Source organism: Arvicanthis niloticus, chromosome 12 (assembly GCF_011762505.2).
Source record: "Arvicanthis niloticus isolate mArvNil1 chromosome 12, mArvNil1.pat.X, whole genome shotgun sequence".
Taxonomy (NCBI): Eukaryota; Metazoa; Chordata; class Mammalia; order Rodentia; family Muridae; genus Arvicanthis; species Arvicanthis niloticus.
This window is the reverse complement of record NC_047669.1, coordinates 21,691,630-21,717,292: the sequence shown is the minus strand read 5'-3', so window position 1 is coordinate 21,717,292 and position 25,663 is coordinate 21,691,630. Positions and strand designations below refer to the sequence as shown.

General features: G+C 41.6%; 1 protein-coding gene across 1 annotated transcript in view; it reads right to left on the bottom strand.

Moving 5' to 3' along the window:
* Hacd2 (3-hydroxyacyl-CoA dehydratase 2) overlaps window positions 1-25,663 on the bottom strand; it is an 86,867-nt gene that overhangs the window by 28,575 nt on the left and 32,629 nt on the right. The window contains exon 4 of the mRNA XM_034515403.2: window positions 1,946-2,034. Coding sequence (XP_034371294.1) covers window positions 1,946-2,034 — 89 coding nt within the window. The remainder of the gene's footprint in view (window positions 1-1,945; window positions 2,035-25,663) is intronic.

Sequence of the window (25,663 nt, the reverse complement as noted above, 5' to 3'; positions counted from 1 at the left end):
TGACATTTACTACACTAGGTTCTTCTGAAAATGGCATGTTAATGTTAGCAGAAACTGGATTACTTTGGCTGCAGAGAAACCTTTGTGAATATGCATCTGTAATGAGTACATACAATAACACTCAAGTGTGATACTATATTGGAAACACCTGCTAAATGTCAAGTCTCTACATCTGGCAGGCAGTGTGGTTACTGGAGATGATGGCCAAGTCCAGCACCTGTAATCTACAGAGACATTTAATAGCTTTTTAGACAATCTGCTTCAATGGTCTATCCAGGCAATCTGGGAATCTTACAGAATTGCTTCGTTGGAACTGCAAACACTTTTGGGTGTTTGCCCACCTGCTTTGGCAGCCATTGTAATAAGCAGAAGAGTGGTCACTGAAGCAGGTGAGGTATCAATGCTGAAATAATCAATATCCACCTGTATCAGCAAAGTGACTCAATAGCTGCACCTCACTGAATCCACATAATTACTCACTTAAGATGTAAGGAAGGAGCTAGGCCTGGTGGTACAGGCCTGTACTTCTAACCACTCAGGAAGTTGGGCCAGGACCATAGTTAAGTTCAAGTGGCATGTGGATGAATGAATGAAATGGTGACATGAGGCTGGTGAGGTGGCTGAGTGTTAGAATGCTTGTCTATCATGTGCAAGGCTCTGGGTTCAATCCCCAGCACTAGAGACAAAAGACTATAACTGAGTGACATCGAGGGAAGACTTTAGGTTACTGAAAATACTGGCAAATAAAATTAGGAGTTACTGGTTACAATGAAAAATATTATAGTATAAACAAAAAAGTATAGGAGGAAGAAATACACATAGAAATATATGTAAAAAGGGCTCTGTGGTATTATAAGTATCACAACTTTTCTAACTCTGTAAAAGCTAAGAATGAGTACAAAGGCTATATGTAATACTAGAATTTATTTTCTTGTTTTAGTTTTTTAAAATGTGGTTATTAAAATTAGGTACATAATTATTTTTGCATTCTTCCTGCATAGTAAGATCAGACATCTTCAAGGAACAAGAGATTGACTAAAAAATAAAAGTCCATGGCTCTGTTAATTCCATGTGACTATAACAACATGACAGCTTGTTAATCCAGTTGTTCAAACCTTGCATAAGAGCTCATTAGCTATGTGCATTTTTACATATATATCATGGGCCAATTCATTAGTTAGAATATAAATGAAACTGTCAAAATAAATCCTGACAAACACCAAGTTTTAACAGGGATTTCAGAATAAAGGACAAAAGAACACAGATTAATATTGATAGATAAGTGGTCTCTAGAGCCCCAAGGGATCCCATGCTGACTTTGGCAGGTATAGAGACTGTAGGCTAGAGATGAATCTTTTATCTGCCAAAACTCTCCTCCAGATAACATGGGATAGAACACTGGGGACAGCAGAGTCCTCCTCAGAACAACATGGAGTCACACCTGAGGGGATGAAGGCTTTCTCCTCTGGGTTCTGTCTGGCACTGGGTGTTCCAGGACTCCAGGCCCTGTACAAGTCATCCATACCTAACGCATATGGCAATGCCATTAGCCCTGACTAGTGGGTTGGAAACAAGCTTGCTTTTCCTGGTCCCATGAAAACAGAAGTGCTCCGAGAGTGAGCCAGTGCTCTCCATACTCTCCAAATTCAGAAGTCAACATGCTGGCTACAGACAGTCACCAAGTATACAACTGAGTTGTGACGACACACACACCCTAGCTCCATGGGAACTGAGACTACAGGTCTTCAGCTGATCTAGCTCTCTACTGAGTAACAATGTAGGACGGGTTATGTTTTCCACTTCTGACCCAACTGCAAGAGTGTCTACTTTAACATCAGCTTTAACTTGAGGACTTAGAAATGATCTGAAGGTCCAATTTCAGCCACAGCAAACAGGTAGGAGAAAGCTCCCTGGCAACTGTCTTGCTCATGTTAATTGTACTCACCTCTTTGACACTATGTGTCACTGCCCATATTAGGAAAACTCTTGACATCACCTGGAAAGAAGTCAGGACAACAGAAGATGGCACAATCCCTGAAAGAAATTTAGCATGTGTAAATAGAGGTACTAGACTAAGTTTTATCACATAATATGCTTTCCAAAACTTTCATATTTAAATGTCTACAGTCAACACCATCTCTAGCAACTGAAACTTACCTATGCAGCTAGAGGTTAAGGCTGGCAATATATTTACCACTAAAACCTTTTTTCCTGGCACAAAGCAAACAGTGACATTCCTCAATGATAATTGAGGAATGGTTACCTTTCTTAAGCCTACAGTGTTTTTAATACTTACAAACAAAGCCAAGCCACTAACCTGGGAGATACTGATGGTTCACTTTCCAATGTGGCTGTCATGATCCCTAAGCAACTGTGAGCAGGAAATCAGTCCTACTAGTGTTTAACAAATGTTGAAAGTTCCCGGATATCAACCTTGAGTATTTTGTCAACAAGCCTAGCAAAATCAAGGTTTATTATTTTTAAAACAAATTTTCTCAACTTATTCTTCCAATGCACTAAGTTTATAACACCAGAACATCTTTATTTTAAATAACCTACAACCATAACCCTTACCTAGGCACAAATAACCACTGTCATGTAGCATGCTTGCCTCCTATAACTATTTAAAAGTTCAAATAAACCATGATTTAGAAACACTCTTTTCTCTTAGTGACTTTAAACCACCATAGAACTGCTTCTAAAAATAAGATTTGGAAGCCAGCAATCCTTCTGATGCCCTCTGACCTCATGATTGCCAATACCTATTCTGATTTGCTAGACACCTGAAATTGAATATGAGAAATTCTGTACCTGCCTGGAGCCTTCATCCCAGTCAGTGTGTCTGCTTTAAAACCAACCTCATCTTCAGCACAGTCACTGGGCTATCCTGCATCATCGCTACTTTTCAGGCTCCCTAAAATACTAAAATACAATCTTTCCTACAGCAGGACAAGTTACAACTTGCCAAAGACCAGGCCAGAGTTAGAAGGAGCTCTAACTGTCACAGGCTTAGGGCAACAGGAAATCACTTTACAACTCTTTAAGGGATGTAATTATCATGCTAACAATGGATTTTAAGAAAGAAACTTTGAAGCTTTGAAAACTGAGCTTTGAAGAAGGCTAGCTTGGTTCCCCAAAGCAAGTAGCATGGGAATGTCAAACACAATGTTTGGCATATAGACACGTCCAGTAAATCTTTGTAGAATGGATGAAAGAAATTACAACTGCAGAGACAGACAGGTAAATGGAATAGACAGTGAGTCTGGGCAAGAACCTTCACCTTTACAGCCATTTGTTTTTCATTAAGAGTGTCAGTTCAATAGAAAAACAAGTGTATTTTCAACAAGCCAGGACAACTGGTACTCACAGGTGAACAAAGGACTTATATATAAAAACTGACTCAGGAGCTGAGGAGATGGCACAATTGTTAAGAACGTTTCCTGCTTTGCCAGTTTGATTCTCAGCCCCCATGTTAGGTGGGTTGCCCAGGAAATTTTGCTGTAGAGAACCTGAGACCCTCTTCTGGCCTCCTTGGTGACCCTCACACATGTAGCATAAGCACACTGACACAATATAAATTAAAAAAAAAAAAACTAAAAAAAAAAAAATTAACTCAAGGCTGAGATGTACACATGTACACACACACACAGACACACACACACACACACACACAAACATATGTTCCCACAAAAACATGTTTATGTGGGAACAATAACTGTCTAAGTGTTAACAGATGACTAGGTAAACAAAATGTGGTATGCTCTTAAAGACAAAAATTAGACATAAATAAATAAATAAATAAATAAATAAATAAATGGCTAGAGAGGAGGCTCATGAGGTAAAAGCACTGGCTGTCCCTCCAGAGGACCCATGTTCCATTCCTAGAACCCACAAAGCTGCTCACAGCTGCCTGTAACTCCAGCTCTAGGGATCTGACGCCCGCTGCTGGTTTCTGAGAGCACCAGACATGCAAGTTGTTAGTATTCTGTCTAAACTCCACCTCCCCAGTTACCTGGCAACAGCCAGGTATGCTCCTCCCCACAGTTACCTGGCAACTGCCAGGTAGGCCTGATCCACTATAAAAGGGGCTGCTTGCCCCCTCCTTACTCTCTTACTCTCTTACTCTCTTACTCTCTTACTCTCTTACTCTCTTTCTTACCCTCTTGCCTCTCTGTCCCCTCCCCCACCTTCCTCTCTCTCCATGTGGTCATGGCCGGTCTCTACGTCTCTTCTCTCTTCTCTCTTCCACCTTCCTCTCCCCACCTTTGCCCTATCCCCTGAATAAACCTCCTCCCCCTTGGAACCGTGTGGTCTGGAGTGGTCTGTTCTGAGCTGCGGTCGGTCGGATTTCTTAAAACAACTAGCACAAGTAACACACAGACATACAAGCAAACAAAACATCCATATGCATAAGTAAAAATGAAAAATAGATACATATGACTGAAATTCTCAAAGAACAGATTAAGAGTAAAACAAAAGGCAAAAAATGCAGTACTGATGTGTGCAGTCCACAGCACTGACGGCCTTTCAAGAGGACTGTGCTGAACCCTGAGAAGTCAATGGCAAAGACTGTAGTTTAGATGACAGACAGGAGATCTGTGGTTCCCTGTGGCTGGAGTCTGGGGGGGAAACAGGAAGTGACTGCTAATAGATTTCCTTTTTGGGTAATGAAAATGTTCTAACATTGACTGTGGTAATGGTTGCACAACTCATTATACACTCTAATGGGTGGATTATATCTGAATAAAGAGATGTTATTAAAAATAAATATGAGTGAAGTACAAAGCCTCGTTATATAATTATATAACACAGCTAAAGAAGCTGATCAGTGAACCAAATATTTAGTGAACATACTTAGCCAGATAACACCTCAAGCATGTTTTACAAAAGAGCTGGAGAATTAACATTTTTATGAGCAGCCAGCATTTGTTGCTTAAGGAAAGATGAATGTTTCTAGCTGTTGCTGCTTCCTTCAGCTCCTCTCCCTCCTGCTCTTATTCAAAGACCATCTTATTACATAAAACCGTGGCTTTGTCCTTTTCAGTTTTACCCTTCTTGTCTGGTCACTAACCAATGTGTTTTGCTGCCGAGCTGCTGGTGTTTCTAGCAACATTCCAGGATGCTGCTGCGTCACAGTTACAAGCTCAAAACTGACTCCATCTCACCCACCAGCAAGAAATAAGCTTGGGGAAACCGCCTTATATTAATCAGACCATCCAAGATGCCATAGTAATCCAAGTACCCATCTGTAACAGTGGCACAGCTTTCTAATAAGCAGGGACAAGGATTGTAAAGACTCTCATTTGTTGCCAAAATCAGAATGCTTAGAAGTGTGACTTTAAATAAAGGGTCTGGAAGAAAACTGCAACTATCTGGGCACTGGCATCCCCTTTCCCCATTCTACCCTGATGATGGAATCAGGGCCTTGTGCAGGCCAGGCAGGCATTCTACCACGGAGGTACATGGCACGCCCACAAGGGACTTGTTTACTTTATTTTTTTTAAAGATTTATATATTTTATGTGTATGAATGTTTTGCCTGTATGTGTACCAGGCAGTAAGAAAGTGTGGTGGAGCCCTGAAACTAGAGGTATGGATGGTTGTGAGTGTGTGGGGAACTGAACCTGGGCCCTCTGCAAGGGCAAGTGTTTTCTAACTTCTGAGCCATCTCTCCAGTCTCCAACAAGGATTCTTTGTTTTGTTGTTTGTTTTTAAGACAGGGTTATTCTGTGTAGCCTTGGCTGTCCTGGACTTCACTATGTAGATCAGACTGGCCCTAAACTCAAAGCGATCCGACTGCTAAAATCAGAGGTGTGCATGCATTGCCATGCCTGGCCCAGCAAGGGATTCTTAATCCCCCTCTTTATCACTGAGCATCTTTTTCTAAGACATAAGACTATTTATATTTGCTTTCCTTTCAAAAATGCTAAATAAAAATATCAGAAACATTTTCCTTAGAAACAAAATTTGAAATCCAAAAACAATGATTTATTCTTTTCCTTTGTCTTTATTTAAACAATTTATTTATTATCAGTGTGTATGTATGGTATGGTATGATGTGTGTGCCACAACACTTGTGTGGAGGTTAGACGACAACTGTGTGGTCAGTTCTGTCCTTCCACATTTATATGAGTTCCGGAGATGGAACTCAGGCCGTCAGGCTGACCCAGCATGTACTTTACCAGCAGTAGGCTGAGCCCTCCTGACAACCCTCTAAGCATATTTAAAACACATTTATTCCAATGCCTGTGTTCTCTGTATTGATTTTTCCCTCATATATTTCTCTTATATCCTTCAAAATATCTTGAGTGCTACTGTTTCTTTGTGTGAATATATTTTCATTTTCCTTTTATCAGACAATTAAATTACCTCAAATTTCTTGCTATAATAAATGAATAAAATGCTATTAAAAATAACTTAGAATTTTTGAGCATGGATTTGTTCAGAGATTCTTTCCTTGGGAGAGTTTCTCAAGAGTAGATGTACTAAGTCAAATGGTATGAATGTTTTTAAGACTCTTACAAACATTGGCACATTACTTCCAAACAGTTTGCCATCAGTTTGTATTCCTACTCAGCAATATCCAACACATGCTTTTGACAATAAATTTAAATCTTATTCACAAACAAAAACTGATTAATATTCTCTAGTTTGGGACAGATGACAAGACAACCCTGGCCTCCCTTTTAGGCACTCCTGAGACAGCAGGGGCTGATTACTCAGGTCCGTCCGCCCAAGTTGTCATGTACTCCATCTCAGTCCCACTCCACCGCACCTCAACAAGCCACCAAACAAGCAAACAGGCTATTCAGGCCCAGTCTAAGCACACCTTCAAAATGCCTGTCCTTTAGTCCAGCTGGAACGCCAGCAGGCGTCTGCAGACGGAGCTCAGTGGCTCAGTAACTGGACAATCCTCCTGCGGCCCTCTGTTCAAACACCACAGCACAACAACAACAAAACAAGAAACCAACTAACAAAGTGTGCCAGTGAAAGGTCCGGGACTCCCCAGAAAGGGGGTCCACTTAAGTCACAGGATAGCACGCACCCAAAGGACACACGAGAGACCGTCTTGCTGTAAAGCACATGAGGTGGTTTATTAAATCAGAGCTCTGGGCCAGCCCATATCCCCATATCTCACATAGGGGATAGAGGGACTGACCTCGTGGCTCAGTGGTCATAGCACTTATATATGGGCGGGGTGGGGAAAAAGCGAACTTTCGCGCGGGTGCACAGGATTGGTTGTTTTACTTTTTTTTTGAACATTAGTAGGCCGTACCATGGGGGCAGGGTGTAGTTCCTCTCTTGGCCAGTCAGTTTCTGGGATGTTCTTAACAGGCCTTTGTCCTGTAACTCCCCCTCCTCTGTAACTAATTAGATGGACCCAAACCTGCTGGCAGGTGCTTTTCTGCCCAAGGTCTAAGGTGAAAAAATTTACACATATTTCATAAAATGGCCTTTATAATTTTTCACTCTACACCAGCAGGAGCAAGACCTGGTGGCACATGTCTGAAATCTCAGTACTGTGAGGCTAAGGCATGAGGGGTATGAGATCTAAGGCCAGCCTAAGCTAACAGATTAAGACTCTTGTCTTAAAAGCAAAGAAATGCCCGAAAGATCTTAAGAGTTTCTATTGCTGTGATAAAACACCTTGACCAAAAGTAACTTGAGGAAAAAAGGGTTTAGTTTATCTTACTTGTAGCCCATCATCCAGAAGTCTGGGAAGGGCCATGGAGGCAAGAGCTGATACAGAGGCCATAAAGGAGTGCTGCTAATTGGCTTGCTCAGTCTGTTTTCTTACAACACCCAGGACCCTTCTATATCTATCAAGAATATGCCCCAGGCTTTCCTTAGGCCAATCTGGCAGGGGGACTCGCTCAATTGAGGTTCTTGACACTAGCTTGTGTGGAGCTAACATAAAAACTGTATGTGGTACACAATAAAAATATACACGCACACACGCACGCACACACGCTCCAGAGTGGCTGCTCCACTAAGGGAAGATTTTTTATTATGAATAAGAGTAAGAATACCCACAGGCATCTAGAAGAGTCTAGAGCAGAGAGAAAGAGAAACAGGCTGGCTGTGGCCACATCCAGGGAAGTAGGAATAGTAATAGCTAAGAAAGAAAAGATAGTGGGGTGAGAAGGAGGATGAGTAGCTTGGTGGAGGGAACCCTGTGAGCTTGAGAGTTTAGGGCTGGGGTGTGTGTGTGTGTGTGTGTGTGTGTGTGTGTGTGTGTATAAGAGAGAGAGGGAGAGGGGAGGGGTAGAGGGGAAGAGAGGGGAGAGGGGAGGAGGGGAGAGGAGAGAGCAGAGAGAGGGAAGAGAGGAAAGAGGGGAGAGAGAGCAGAGGAGAAAGAGGGGAGAGGGAGGAGAGAGGAGAGAGGAAAGAGGGGAGAGGAGAGAGGGGAGAGGGGAGAGGTGAGAGAGGGGAGAGGGGATAGGGGAGAGGAGAGAGAGGGGAGAGGGGAGAGAGGGGAGAGGGGAGGGGAGAGAGGGGAAAGGGGAGAGAGGGGAGAGGGGATAGGGGAGAGGAGAGAGAGGGGAGAGGGGAGAGAGGGGAGAGGGGAGGGGAGAGAGGGGAAAGGGGAGAGAGGGGAGAGGGGATAGGGGAGAGGAGAGAGAGGGGAGAGGGGAGAGAGGGGAGAGGGGAGGGGAGAGAGGGGAGAGGGGAGAGGGGAGAGGTGAGAGGAGACAGAGGGGAGAGGAGAGAGAGGGGAGAGGGGAGAGGGGAGAGGGGAGAGGGGAGAGGAGGGAGAGGGGAGAGGAGGGAGAGGGGAGAGGAGGGAGAGGGGGAGAGGAGGCAGAGGGGAGAGGGGAGAGGAGGGAGAGGGGAGAGGAGGGAGAGGGGAGAGGGGAGAGGGGAGAGGGGAGAGGGGAGAGGAGGGAGAGGGGAGAGGGGAGAGGGGAGAGGGGAGAGGGGAGAGGGGAGAGGGGAGAGGGGAGAGGGGAGAGGGGAGAGGAGGCAGAGGGGAGAGGAGGCAGAGGGGAGAGGGGAGAGGAGGGAGAGGAGGGAGAGGGGAGAGGAGGGAGAGGAGGGAGAGGGGAGAGGGGAGAGGGGAGAGGGGAGAGGGGAGAGGGGGGGAGAGGGGAGAGGGGGGGAGAGGGGAGAGGGGGGGGAGAGGGGAGAGGGGACGAGAGGGGGAGAGAGGTGGGAAGGGGGAGAGAGGGGGAGAGGGGAGAGGGGAGAGGGGGGGAGAGGGGAGAGGGGAGGAGAGGGGGAGGGGAGAGGAAGAGGGAGAGAGAGAGAGAGAGAGAGAGAGAGAGAGAAGCTGTATAAAGGGGACCTGACTATCAGTTGCCCACTTCTGTAGAAATGAGGATTTGTTGAACCCCTAAGTCCTGAGTCCTGCAGAGTGGTAAGTCCTGGATATCTTTCTGCCTCGAGTAGCCCTCAGGTAGGTTGGGTGACAGGAGCTGGTAGACTGGCCACATATGAGCAAGGCCAAGGTCAGGTTGAAGACTAAATATTGCAAAGGCTAACTTAGGGATACTGCTACAGGATACACCTACATCAGGAGAACTAATTTTCCCTGGGATTTTTAGAGGAGATCCATTTTCACACTAATATTAAAAAGGAACTTTAAAGGTGAGCCTTTCCACACTGCTGCCAGGCTGTCTCGTCTGACTCTCAAGCCTCTTGGAGTAGAAGTAGATTCTTCCTGCTACTACGGAAACAAGGGGAGGGGGAAAGCAGAAAAGGCACCAGGACACAGGACCAAAATACAGGGGGAAGGCTGGGCTGAAGGAAAATACATAACCAAAGAGAAAGCAACACCTATGTGGACACAGAGGCTAGCACACTTGCTTGGAGTAGGGCACACTTGACTAATACAACAAGATAAAGCAATACAGCCTGTAACTGACAAGGAAGCAGGGGCTTGGTGCTTTGAGCCATGCTCCTGTATACTGAACTAGCAGTGGACGCTTCCACCTACTGGAGCTTCTTGTATGTAGTATACCCTCAACTGGTTTCAGAACAAGGCTGAGCATCTTCTAAAAGGAAGGAGAGAGCCGTTGACAGCTTCATCACACAGCGGCTTTTCACTCACTTACTTATGGGGTCTCTGCTATCATTGTCTAACCTCAGAATAAAAGCAAAAGACAAACGTGAAACATGGGACATGTGTCCCCAGCACTTCTGAAGATACCAAATAGAATGTCATTTTGAAAAAGGTAAAGCTGTAAAAATAATAGGAGCACATAATAAGCCACTTATAAGTCATGACAGCTTCCTCAGATCTGTATTAAAGCCAGCATCTCAGCATCAGGTTCCCGTCTGATGGTCTTTCTGTATGTAGAACACAGGGGTTTATACCAGACTGCTAATCACAGCTTTGATAGATGGATGGTTGGGATGTTTTCACCAGCAAGACCACCTCATTTTTTTTTTTTAAAGTAAAACTGTCAGGGCCAAACAAAATTGACAGTTGAACTGCTACATAAGTATCATATAACAGCCCTGAACAATCTGACTTGGTCTACCCTATTTGTGAGATCATAAAGGGCAGTGGGAACGCTGGGGGGCAGGAGAGACTTCCCTGCATGTCCTCTTAAAAACATTTACATTTTGTGCCATGTAAATGAATTATCTTCTGAAAAACTAAACTCATGTAAGTATCACTGTAAAAATGGGGGTGTATGAGAAAATGAAATCTTGGAATTCACTCAGTAGCCAGTGCAGTTATAACAATGACATGCACATGACCAGATCTAGAAAAAAAAAACCCAAAATAAATTTGTTGTCTAAAATTGGAAACTTTATATATTTTTTTTCTTTATCAAAATGAATTCCAGTATTATGATGTCAAGAGACTAGGAGTTAGACAGACTTCCTGGTAGACAGACATAGGGAGAAGAGCCATGGCTAGGGAATATAGGGGGTGAATCCTCATTCCAAGATGGCCAGTTTCTTCTCCACCCTCCTGACTTGAGACAAAAGCAGGACAACTTGAAACAAAACAAAACAAAATGGCCTTCTCAACAGGCCCCTGCTGATGGACTGGCTGAACACATTCAATCCTGCTCACAACAGATCTGGAACAATCAACTATCCTAACTTTCTTCAAACTGACCAACTGTAAATTAGAGAAGGGAAACTCTTAAAGTGCTTTAAAGCTCCCTGGTCTGGAGAAGAGACTGGGTTTTTAAGCTTTCTGAGTTGTGTTGCGGGCGAGAGTGTGTGTGTGTGTGTGTGTGTGTGTGTGTGTGTGTGTGTGTCCATCATCTCCATCACCTTTGTAGAGGGTCTTTTTCTCTGTATCTGTTTGCTGTGTGCATGTTTCCTCCCCACACAATCCCCAATAAATGCCTTTCTTTAACTGCTGATTCTACCTATGGTCCTGAGACTTCTCTATTGCTACCTGCTGTGGAGATTTTTTCCTGCCTTTTAATTCTTTAACTGGCAGAAAAAACCCAAACCCAACAAAGACCCCTAAACTGTATCATATCTAGACTGTATCAATGCTACTTGTACAATAAATTATATTAAAACAGCAGTCCAACAGAAAACAGCATTTTCACTTTCTCTTACCCATGATGGTAAGAAGTCAGGTTATTTGAACCTTGAACCCACAACCAACCGACAAGAACTTGAGGTTAACTTGACTGCACAGGTAAAGGAATTAGAGTCTCCTAGGGTATTCACAGCAAGTGTGCACAGTTCACATGCCACTGGCAGCTGCTTCCCCTTGCTGCACTCATAGGGGGGGGTGGCGTTCCCTGAGTAGGAGGCCAATAGAACGTGGAAAGCGCCTGTCAACAGCACATAATGGACGCACACTGAAAGCACTGCTTCCAGGAGGAGTGAAGCTTGTCAAAGGACTGCAGAGGCTGGGAAAGCGGGGAGAAGAGAAAGCAATTATAACTCGAACCTAACAATTCCTTGGCTAATTTTAACTAGCGAGGTGGAATGTATCTGCAGCCTGAAAAATGGCAGGCAAAGGAGTGCTCAGGTACAAAGACCCGCCCACGCAGAGCCTGAAACGGTCACTGCAAGAAAAGGTACTTCCCATCAATCATCTGCCATGGTTCTGACAGTACATCGGCTGGAGCTCCTCCAGAGTAAACAAACGGCCTCAGGGAAGAAGAGAAATCCTAGACTCTGAGCAGAAGCTAGAATTTTTGTTACAAGATAAATCAAAGTCAGTAAGACTTTATTAATGTCAAACTTCGCAGAAATGCCACTTTAACATTTCTCAGCTATGAATAATGGAAATCAAATATTAACTTATATTTACTTTTAAATGGAGTTGAAATGGAGTTATTTAGCCAAGATTTTCTTAACTTTTTGAGTCAAGAGCTAGCATAGCTAACATATTTATTCATATTGAACATGCTTACAAATAATTTCAAATGTTTCCTTTGATTTTAAAAGACAGAGGTAACAGTGGCAATTGTTTCTGAGTAACAGGGTGGAGGAGGATTCGGTTATCATGAGGAGTGTACTGTAGCACACACGAGCATGTAGAGGACAGCTGTGGAGTCACCTCTCTCCCTCCACCTTCATGTCAGTTCCAGGGTTTGAGCTTGGGTCACCAGGCTTCCAGGCGATTGCCTGCTGAACCAGCTTGCTGGCCACCCTTCAGATTTTCACATTCTTCACGGTTTTTGCTGTTAGCTTATTTCCTTAAACAATGTGTATGTGTTAATTTTATATTGGAAATAAAGCCTATTCCTGTAAGAATGTTATGATTTGATTTAATGGCCATTACACTAAAATGGGTACAATTTTCATGAAAACAGCAGTTAACAAACTGGTTTGTAATCATTTAAACAAAAAATAAAAATTTGAACACATACAATTCAAAAACCATAAATTAAACACAGTATTATCAGTAACTAGTCCCTATACTAATGAGGACTTTGCTAGGAGGAAGATGAGACTGTACACAAGGTCATGACTGATTTATAAGCATGTATGCTACTTAAAGGCAGATCAGGGTTTCTGCTTCAATTAAAGCTTAGCAAATAAGATGAGTCATCCACATTGAGTATTATAACACCACTATAGTCTATTAATTACCAAGCGGATGCCGCACTGCTGTGAACTACAACTCTAGCAATAACCCAAGCCCTTTCTGGCAGACACTTTCTGACTGTTTCCCCTTTGTGCCTCCCTTCACCACAACACAACACTGGTTTGCACTGCTGGCATACTAACTTCCCTGGAACCCCTTGTAGCTCCCTGAGGCTGTGTAGAGCTTGCTTGTGCAGCCACTGTGTGCCTGTGACATGAATACGATGCCACATAAATTTCTACTGTTGTAACTACTGCATCACAGCACAAAGACAGAAGCCACACAGTGAGGGTAACAGAACAGACAGACTTCTGACCTAGGAAAACCAAATCCCTGTGTGGCTCAAACCACAGTGGTCAGAATTCTGTCTCCAATAGCTAGATGCAACCCCCTGCCTGTGTACATCTGGGAAATGTGCTCCTAGTCTGAAGGGAACTGAGGGGACCCAAAAGGTAAAGCTATAGCAGAATCGACAGTGGCTTTCCACCAAGAGGATCTCAGTTATGCTCTGCACACAAAACAGATGGCACCACCAGGAGAGAACATGGTAGAAGCTGGTGGACTTTGTTTCCTAGACAAACAATTTTCATAACCATCAATAAAAGAGTTGGTATCTTTAAGACATCACTAATATTTTCTATCTAAAAAGCCCACTTCCTTTTACAATCCTGACATGTGTTCTCCACGAGCAGCACTTGAAAACATCTTCCTGAGTGGGGCAGCTCAGTGCCAGGCTAAGATCCAGGAGACGGAGGCGTGGCACCGAGGGATACAACTGAGCCGCTGAAGACGGCCGCCCTTTAGTGTCTGCTTCCGTTGGAGGTGTCAGAAGTGCTCCCTCCTTATGCATAGACTACTTTAAGTGAAAACTTCTACCCATAAGCACTACACTTTATGTAACAGAAAGGAAATAAGTCCTAGAGTTAAAAACTTACAAGGGGTTTAATGTCTGTGTGTTCTGAGTATGTGAGTGAATGTTAAGTGCACTGAGCACAGACCACTCGGCCAAGAGCAACACTTAGCACATGCCCTCCACACCTCTAAGCTCTTATGGACTGTGCATTACAGCAGACTCTGTGGCAAGTCCTCAGTTCACTTAGCTTCTATCATGTATTCCTAAGAGACCTTTCAAGATAAAACACAGATTATGTAGGGTGAGAAGTGCAGCCCAAACGTGACTTTAGAGTACAAAGAGAAGGGGAAACTACACTATTCTCACACCAGCACCACCAGAAGCCGTCATTTACTAAGGATGCTCTACACCTCAAGCCCAACTCCAGCAAAAGGAGGGAAGATACAGGTCAAAACCAGTCTACAGTGATATTAAAATATGCCCACCAAGTCTTTGATACTCCTTTCCTTCAGATGTAGAATTTAATTCTCCCCTTGATTGTGGTGTGCACTTAGTAACATGCTTTTATCAAAGAAAAAAGCAGCGACAACAGCATGTGATTTTATAGTCTACATCACAGAGGCCACTGTGGCTCCCTCACTAGGAGGTGGACTATCACGTCTTACAGATATTCCAGGACTGAGTCCTGTCTTGAGAGGTCAAGCAGTAGAAGAAAGGTCCCTCTTGCTATCAGCCACCCTTCAATCCCAGTCTAGGACCCAAGACGCTGACTGAAATGACAGGACACTAAGCTACAACTACCTAGCCAAGCTGCTTATCAAGTCCTGCGTCCAACACTGCAAGTACATGTTTTAAGCAATGATTTGGGGGGCTAACTTTTAAAACATCGACATAAAACTACTGCTAAATCAAAGTAGTACTATAGATGCTTTCATCAGAATCCTATTTGGAATCTCAAGTCATTTAGATAAATTGTCAATTGTGTAATTAATGACTTCTTGTATCTGCTCATTCCCTGAAAGCAATAACCATTTTGATCAATTCAGAAGGAACAATAAATCCCTTATGCTCCTTCAAAAGCATAATGAACTGAAGTAATTAATTTTTGAAATTCTACTCTATCAAAAATTAAACAAGGGCTGCAGGGTATATAGCTCAATGGTAGATCATGTAGTCATCATGCATGAAGGCCCTGGATTCAATGTGTAACAGAAAAAAAAAACGAAAAAAAAAAAAAAAAAAAAAAAAAATAACCAAAGCAAAAGCAAAAGCAAAAGCAAAAGCAAAAGCAAAAGCAAAAGCAAAAGCAAAGCAAAAGAAAACACCAGGGATGGATAAAAACCTGAATGATTATTTTTGCCCTAAAATTTCTCATACTCCTTTTCCCTTTTCATTTAAGTCAATACATAAGCAATGTAGTCTATCTCCAAAGATCTATAAGAATAAGCTGTCTACTTGATTCCCGACAGTCTATTCAAGGTGCTAACCTGCCATTATTTATAGACCTTTGGCTCCTTTGAGTAATTAATAGAACAACTTAGAATTTCAAAACACATTATTCAACCCAACTACCTCCTGGAATATTAGTCATATTTCTCAAGCCTACAACTATATAAGAACTAAAGACAAACCACGTCTCAGAAGACTGTGAAGAACTGCCATGAAAAACATCAAGACTAACTGCTCTCACTGAATGACATGCCTTTCAAGCCCCCATTCCTAACCATTGAGGAATCTTCTATTAGCTTTCAGGCTTTTGTGGTGTGTGTGTACCAATCAGACCTGAGGTCTTCCAAGTGTCTCAGAGCTGTCACCTGGGAACTCCTGCATGTTCCATGGACAGGCTGGTCTATCTTCTGGGTTCACAAAGAAAAGGGGACAGTGCCTTGTTTCTAAACCAAAGCACCCTCTACTTGATGCTCTCAGCCTCTCTGAGCCAGGCTTTTGAGTTTGGCTCCCCATTTGAACTTAAGCTCTCTAAAGAACAGGTCATGATCAAACTGGTACCTGGGAATGAGACTGGAGAAAAGTCTAAGGGCAGGGGATACAGACCAGACACATGATGAAGCAAGCAGACTACAAGAAACAGAAAATAATGAGCAAAATCGAAGAAAATAGATGGAAAAGAAACAGGCAAGATTAAAAAAAAATAGACTGTAGAGAGATCAAACAGGATTCTTAAACGTTATTGTGTGTGCACACATTCTCTCACCTGCCATGTAGCACAAAGAGGTTGACTAAGTGGAGCTGGTTCTCTCCTACTATTTTTATGTGGGTTCTGAACATCAAACTCAGGTCATCAGACTTGTGTAGCAAGTGTCTCTCACCAATTCTCCCCCCACCCCCAAAAAAAGATTTTTAAAAAAGGATAAAAATATGAACAGAACAAGAAACAAAGTTCTCTGAAGGGAAGAGGCAGAGAGGAATGCAGATGGCAGAAAAGGCAGAGGCTGACCTAAGCTTCTGACTGGTAGAAATGGGTGGGGCCACAGTAGATCCAGAGAACAAGAGTAAGAAAGAAGAGGTCATTGTAAAGCATGAGGGAGGGTCTGCAAAAGTTGGATTGTAGTGTCTGAAAATGAGCAAGGGCAGAACCAAGGTGTGACCCAGAAGTAATTAAGTGGGAGCCACTGGTGCAGAGAGAAACGGTGAGGGCACACTGGGAGATTCCTAAGAGACAGTGATTGAGGACCAAAGTACATGCAGCATCAACACTTGAGAAACACAGGGAGAAAGACCTCAGGACAGGAGCAGGTGCTGAGAGAGACTGGAAGGGTCACAAGGGTGAATGGCCACACCTCAGGTGAGACCTTGGTGCTGTCCTTGGGAGAGTCTGATACCCACTCTATATAGGGAAAATGTCCCAAGTAGCTCTGGGCCACCTTCTGTGCCCACTGCATTTCTTTGAGCAAAAGGTCACTACACTCTGTTTCCTACCCATCTCCTGGACTTAGGAGTGAGCTGGGGTCTTGCTTTTTGGCACCTTCAACTGACTGTCAGCACAACTCCCATCAACAACACAGCACAAACTCTAAATACTTATGGGTTTGCTGGAGAACAAATGCAGAATGTGAACTAGTAAAAGCCTCAAAATGACACTACTCTTGACCTGTGTCTAGGAATTACCAACAGAGACTGGCAACAGCTACACAAAGTTACAACTATAGGTACAGTTATAATATACAATGTGCAAGACACTGGCTCTAATCCTCGGCATCACAAAACAAAAACAAAATACCAAGAAAACCCACCTACATAGTCAACAAATACAATACTTGCAAAACAAAAAAACAAAAAAAAACCAAAAACAAAAACAAAAAACAAAACAAAACACAAACCACCCAAACTAAATCAAACCAAACCAATCGATCCAAGTCATAACACATCTATATAACTGAATACCATAAACATTCTAAATGTACAAAGATCAACAATAACTAAAGCCAAAATCATACAAAACCCAGACCCTTAGCACAACTAACAGATATGGGTTAGTATCTGTTTTTGCTAGTATCATTCTTTTTGTTATCGTTTTTGTTTTTTTGACACAGGGTTTCTCTGTGTAGCCCTGGCTGTCCTGAAACTCACTCTGTAGACCAGGCTGGCACCGAACTTACAGAGATCAGCTGGTCTCTGCCTTCCAAGTAGTGGGATTACAGGATGGCAACACCATGCTAGCTGGCTTCAACCAGTCTTAAGGTGAAAAATAAAAGACTTCTATTTCAGCACAACTACTTTGAGCTCCTACTGCAAATCTTTGTAGAAAGAGAATTTGGAAGAATGACCCAAAGGAGGGAAGAACAGTACAGAGGGTCAGAATCAGACTTAAATCACCTCTGAAGGAGGAGACAACATGCCCTTTGTAGAAAACATCTCTTAACTGCAGAACCAACCACAGGGACTGTTTCAGTCCACAAAAGTAGCAATCTGAAATCTGAAAGGACCCTACTACTGTGAAGTGATGGGTAAAAAAGAAAGCAAGCGGTGCCCTCTAGCGACTGGTAATGGAGAGGAGGCAGCAAGTGCTGGAGCCTGTACAATAAAGAGAATTAATCAGGACTTAACACCCATCCCTGCCAACTTCGAGTGAGACTTCCCCCCACCCCCACCTCCAACCCCATTCACAAATCAATCAAAATGACCGCCAAAACAACCACAAAGGAGACTAAAAGCATTCCAAACAGAATTGAGTACCCTGAAATAAACATTTGGGACCTAAAAACTGTTGAATCAGAATTTCAAAAGCCGAGATTAAAAATGGACAAAACCAACCAGAAGTATACCAAAAACTGATTGGACTTGAAAAAGTGAGGAAAAAAGCTAACACGATGTGTGGAAACTAGGTCTTCAGTTTCAGTGTGCCCAAAAGAAGGCTCTTTAAATGAACACTTTACAAAGGACACTCAGGGTGGAAATTAAATCTCCAGGAATGGGAAAAGAACAACTGAAAAGGATGAAAGGGAGAACTAGAAGAGCAGCAGGTGAACGTGAGCCAACACACATGTGAAATCACTGAAAAAACCCTGCAAAACAAAACTAAAAAATCTAAAACTATAATCCAGTAACACTTGTAGAAAAAGAAAGCACAAATCCACATATACATTGATGATAGACTCTACTGAGTTCTAGGGGCTGGGACGTAGTTCAGTGCCTGCCTAATATACATGAAGCTCTGGGCTTAATTCTCATACTATATAAACAGGGCTTGGTGCCATGTACCTGTAATATTAGCCCTCTGAAGATAGAGGCAGAGGATCAGAAGTTAAAGGTCATCCTAGGCTATACAAAGAGTTCAAGGTTAGCCTGGGATACATGAGATCCTGTCTCAAAACAGAAGACTGTACTGGTATTGTCAATTTTGAACCACATCCTAAAAAAAAAAAAAAACAATCCTCTCTCCCTCTCTCTCTCTCTCTCTCTCTCTCTCACACACACACACACACACACACACACACACACACACACACACACACACACACACACTATGCATTTTCAAGAAATTCAAGGGAAGACAGAGTGAAGTATTTGATCTAGAAAAGGCTAGAAAGAATGTGTATTACAAATCTGAACTCAGGAGAAACTGCTTCCAGGCCTTTTTGAAGTCTTCTGGGAGACAGTCAGTCAGTGACCCTGAGCATCCTTGCACTTGCAGAGTCCTAACAGACTAACGAGGAGACAAATCGATGTTTCATTTATTGAGACAGCCTCACTCTCCCAGGTCCTGTCTGTCTCCAGGAACACTGAGGAGATGAGGAAGCTCCCCTAATGAGGCTCCGCCTACTAAAAGCAGAGCTCCTCAGCTCTCCATTCTTCCCTACCACATCATGGACTTACATGGGCGTGAGCATAAAGACCCACTGCAAATGAGCACAGAGCTCTGGCTGCTGGCTTTGTCCTAAGGAATAAGGCCCTTGCCTTTGACCCAAGTCATCTGCCAGCATCCAGAAAATAGATAAGCAACTTTACCAGCGGGCAAGTAGGATAAAACCATGTCCTTCAAAACTCCTGACATTACCAAAGAAGTTTCAACCACTCGAAGCTGGTGGGAAAGATGAGCCCAAGGACTGAGAGTGAGTATTTAATGTGGTGTTCACAAAAGACTAACACAGAGCAGAAGAACATACATGTGTATATGAAAGTAAAATAATGCAAGTTTTAAAATGGGAGAAAGTGAAGGGAAAGAGGAGAGCAGAAAAACTGTTGTGTAAGCAACAGGTGGATTCACAAGACAGCTTTGAAAGTTGACAAGCTAGACAGTGAAAGATAAACTAAGAAAATGGAGGACAGAAAACATTAAAAGGATGCAAATTCAAAGATCATCACTTAGGAAAGTCAAGCAAAGGAAAACACTGTAAATTCCCAAATGAGTAATAGAACACATAAAATATAACATTATAGATGCAGAACTTATCGCATAAACTGACGAAGACCTCCAAAAGAACACAGGCTACTGCTATTGCTTTTAGTTGCTCACTACAAGATGTCAAGACCATACTGCTGAAGACACAACACACTCAGGCTGCAGGACATAAAAGAAATCAAACTGGAACTGACCTGAAAACTTCCCCTCTACTGGCTAGCTTTCTAAGTGTACAAAGGAGCTATGCAGGCTGCTGGAGGAGAAACGTCACCAATGATACCACCTAGCAGTAAACCCTGAATGCTACAATATCAACATGCCTGGCATGATGTGTTCACAGGTGCAATAGGGTATGAAGGTTTATTATAGTCGACAGAGTAATGAATGAACCACTTTCTGGGTTTGACACCTATTTCATAGGAGAGAATTCATGGTTACTGTGAATCTGGTGAAATGTTCATAGCTGAAAAAAATCACAGGTTCTAGCAAGGAACCTACAACTGCTACTTTGTTACTAGTGCTGTCAAACTGCTCTCTAGTATTTCTGTTCACACACGCAGATTAGTGCTGCTCTCAGCTCTGCAGAGGCAGCAGCTGACTCATACATAACTGGTCCAAGTGCTGGACCTCTACATCAACCTGTAACAAGGCTCAGGGAATGTCAAGGAAGAAGGGATAGAAAGAATCTAAGAGCTAGAAGAGGGAAGAAGTACTGTGAAATGCTGTCTCTGGACATGACATGGCTGCTGCACTTGTAAACTCATGGAATTATGAGAGAGACCTGGATGAGATCAAGCTGACAAGATCAGTAACCATTTCAGTGCTCAACTCACTGGGTTACAAACAAAACAGCAGGCGCTAAGATGAAGTGGGAGGGGATACACTGGAAGTAGATCTGACCAAAATGCACAATATACACGTGTGAAGTTGCCTAAGAATAAAGAAAAGATATTTTTTTAAAAAACTGACATCAAAAGAAAAAACAAAAACCAACTGTATTGTCCTATCAGCAACTATAAATGGGTTCAATTTATCAAGACTTATAAAAGGAGACTCGACCCTGTATCAATATAAACGTGACTCAAGGCCTACTGGGTCTACATTAAGCACAGCCAGAAGAGGTGAGCAGCATGTTGTTCCCTGAGACCACGTCAGGCTCTGCCTGCCTCCCAAGAGGTCCTGCTGGCATCAGGTACATCCAGTCAACACCAAAGACAAGCAGATGGGAAAGGAGAGCATAAGAACACAATCAGTAAGAGCCAGGGCAATATGGTACCACCAGAGCCCAGGTAACCGGCTACAGAAACCCCTAAATATCCTAATACAGCCGAAGCACAAGCGATGACCTTAGAGCCAATCTTATAAAGATGGTAGAGACCTTTATAGAGAAAATGAATAAATTCCTTAAAGAAATACAGGAATAAATGAACCAGGTGAAGGAAGTGAATAAAACAGTTTAAGAATAGAAAATGGGAGTAGAAGCAATAAAGAAAACACAGATTGAGGGAATCCTGGAGATGGAAAATCCAGGGAAGAGAACAGGAACAACAGAATACAAGAGATGGAAGAGAAAATCTGAGGCGTAGATGCTATGATTGAAGAAATCAATGCATTGGTCAAAGAAAATGCTAAATCTAAAAGTTCATGACACAAAGATTCCGAGAAATCTAGGACACTATGAAAAGACCAAACCTAAGAATAATAAAAATAGAAAGAGAAGATTCCCAGCTACAAGGCCCAGAAAATATTTTCAACAAAATCATTGAAGAAAATTTCCCCAACATAAAGAAAAATATGCCTAGTGACATATAAGAAGCTTACAGAACAACAAACAGATTGGACCAGAAAAGAAAATCCTTCTGCCACGTAATAATCAAAACACTAAATGTACAGAACAAAGAAAAAATACTAAAAGCTGCAAGAAAAAAACCGCCAAGTAACATATAAAGACAGACTTATCAGAATTATATCCAACTTCTCAACAGAGAGTCTAAAAGTCACAAGAGCCTGGGCAGATGTCTTGCAGACTCTAAGAGACTACAGATGTCAGCCCAGACTATTATAGCTAGCAAAAGTTTCAATCACCATTGATGGAGAAAACAAGATATTCCATACAAAATTAAATTTAAATCCAGTCCTATGGAAGATACCAGAAGGAAAATTTCCATGCAAAGAGGCCAACTACACCCAAGAAAACACAGAAAATAACCTCCCACACCAGCAAAACCAAAAGAAGAGACGCATGCATTCACACGCACACACTACCACCACCAACATCATAATAACAAGAATTAACAACCACTGGTCATTAATATCTGTTAACATCAATAGATTGAATTCCCCAATAAAAAGACAGACTGGAATGAGAAACATAGACTGGACCCATCATTCTGCTACATACAAGAAACATACCACAGCAATAATGATAGACATTACCTCAGAGTAAGGGGCTGCAAAATAGTTTTCCAAACAAACAGACCCAAGAAGCAAGCTTGGGGTAGCCATTCTAATATCTAATAAAATAGATTTTCAACCAAAATTAATCAAAAGAGACAGGGAAGGACAATTCATATCCATCAAAGGAAAAAAATCCACCAGGATGACATCTCAATTCTGAACATCTATGCCCCAAATGCAAGGGCATCCACATTTGTAAAAGAGACACTACTAAAGTGGGAGACTTTAACACCCCACTCTGACCAAGTCACTGGTCATCCAGACAGAAACTAAAAAAGGAAATAATGAAACTAACACAGGTTATGAATCTAACATATCTAGAGAACATCTCACCTAAACACAGAAGAACATACTTTCTTCTCAGCCTTCTCCAAAATTGACCATATAGTCAGTCACAAAGTAAACCTCAGGAGATACAACAAAACTGAAACAAGTCCCTGTACCATGTGGTTACCATGGTTAAAGCTGGACTTCAACAACAACAGAAACAACAGAAGCTACAAACTCATGGAAACTGAACAACTCCCAACTCAATGACCACTGCATCAGGGAAGAAAAGAAGAAAGAAATTAAAGACTTTCTAGAATTCAATGAAAATGAAGGTACAGCATACCCAAACTTATGGGATGCAATGAAGGCAGTGTTAAGATGAAAGTTCATAGCATTAAGTGTTTTCATAAAGAGATTGAAGAGATCTCATACTAACAACTTAAAAAGCATTACCTGAAAGCTCTAAAACAAAAGAAGCAAACACACTCAAGAAAAGTAGACAGCAGGAAATAATCAAACTCAGGGCTAAAATCAATAAATTACAAAGAAAGAGAACAATATACAGAATCAAGGCAGCCAAAAGCTGGTTCTTTGAGAAAATGAACAAGATAGACAAATCCTTAGCTGAACTAACTAAAAAGGGGAGAGATCATATCCAAACTAACAATATCAGAAATAAAACTGAGACACAATAGCAGACACTGGGGAAAATTAGGTCTTATTTCAAAAGGCTGTACTCCACAAAATTAGAAAATCTAAATAAAATGGATTACTTTCTAGATAGATACCACTTACCAATGATAAATCAAGATCAGGCAAACTATTTAAATCATTCTAAAAGTTCATAAAGAAATAAGCAGTCATTAAAAGTCTCCCAACCAAAAAAGAGCTTAGGGTCAGATGGTTTAAGTGTAGAATTCTACCACACTTTCAAAGAAGAGCTAATACCAATACTCCTCAAATTATTCCACAAAGTAGAAACAGAAGGAACATTGCCAAACTCATTCTGTTGGGCCTAGTACCTGAACTACACAAAGACTCAACAAAGAAAGAAAATTTCAAACTGATTTCCCTTACGAACATTGATGCAAAAATACTCAATAAAATACTCACGAACCAAATCCAAGAACACATCAAAAGCATCATCCACCATGATCAAATAGACGTCATACAAGGAATTCAAAGATGGCTCAATATTCAAAAGTCTATCAAAGTAATCTACCATAAAAAAATTGAAAGAAAAAAAAATCACATGATCATCTCATTAGATGTTGAAAAGGCCTCTTACAAAATCCAACATCCCTTCCTGTTAAAAGTCTTGGAGAGATCAAGGATGCAAGGTGTAAACCTAAACATAATAAAAGTAATATACAGCAAGTCAATAGCCAACATCAAATTAAATATAGAGAAATTTGAAGCAATCCCACTAAAATCAGGGACAAGACAAAGCTGCCCATTCTTTCCCTATCTATTCAATACAGTACTTTAAGTTCTAGTTAGAGCAATAAGACAACTAAAGAAGATCAAGAGTATACAAATCGGAAAGGAAGGAGTCAAAGTATCACTATTTGCAGATGACATGATAGTATACATAAGTGACCCCAAAAATTCTACCAGAGAACTCCTATAGCTGATAAACACCTTTGGCAAAGTGGCTGGATACAAAATTAACTTTAAAAAAAATTAGTAGACCTCCTTTATACAAATGATAAACAGGGTGAGTAAGAAATTAGGAAAACAACACCCTTTACAAAAGAAATTAGGGAAGCAATACCCTTTACAATAGCCATAAGTAATATAAAATATCTTGGTATAACTCTAACCAAGCAAGTGAAAGACCTTTATGACCAGAACTTCAAATTTCTGAAGAAAGAAATTGAGAAAGATATCAGAAGATGGAAAAATCTCCCACTCTCATGTACTAAGATTAACATAGAAAAAATAGCCATCTTACCAGAAGCAATCCACAGATTCAATGCAATTAACATCAAAGTTTCAACATAATTCTTTACAGTTCTTGAGAGAGCAATTCTTGATTTTATATAGAAAAAGAAAAAACCCAGGATAGCTAAAACAATCTTGTGCAATAAAAGAACTTCTAGAGGTATCACCATCCCTGACCTCAAGCTGTACTACAGAGCAATAGTGGTAAAAACTGCATGGTATTGGCATAAAAACAGATGGGTTGATCAACAGAATAGAATTGAAGATCCAGAAATAAACCCACACTCCTAAGGACACTTGATTTTTTTTTTTTTTTTACAAAGAAGCCAAAATAATGTAATGGACAAATGAAAACATCTTCAACAAATGGTGCTGGTCTAACTGGATGTCTGAATGTAGAAGGAAATAGATTTATATTTATCACCCTGCATAAAACTCAAGTCCACGTGGATCAAAGACCTTAACATAAAACCAGACACATTAAATCTAATAGAGAAAGTGGAAAACTGCCTTGAACACATTGGCACAGGAGACAACTTCCTGAATGTAACACCAATAGCTGAGGCACTAAGATCAACAATTAATAAATGGGACCTCATGAAACCGAAAAGCTTCTGTTAAGTCAAAGAACACTATCAATAGGACAAAACAGCAGCCTACAGAATGGGAAAAGGTCTTCACCAACCCTATATCCGTTAGAGTATTAATATTCAAAATATATGAAGAACTCAAGAAATTAGACACCAACAAACCAAATACCCAATTTTAAAATGGGTAGGTACAGAGCTAAACAGAGAATTCTCAACAGAGGAATCTCTAATGACCAAGAGGCACACTTAAAGAAATGTTCAATGTCCTACATCATCAGGGAAATGCAAGTCAAAACTCTAAGATCCTGTCTTACACCTATCAAAATGGCTAAGATAAAAAAATTCAAGTGATAGCACATGTTGGTGAGAATGTGGAGCAAAGGGAACACTTCTTCATTGTTGGTGGGAATGCAAACTTGTACAACCACTTAGAAATCAATTCGGGGGTTTCTCAGAAAACTGAAAGTAGTTCTACCCCAATACACAGCTATACCATCTAGAACAAAACCCAAAAGATTCCCCACCGTGCCACAAGGCCAGTTTGCTCTCTTATGTTCATAGTAGCTTTATTCATAATAGCCAGAAACTGGAAACAGCCTAGATATCTCTCAACCAAAGAATGGAAAAAGATAATGTGGTTCATTCACACAATGAAATACTACTCAGTTATTA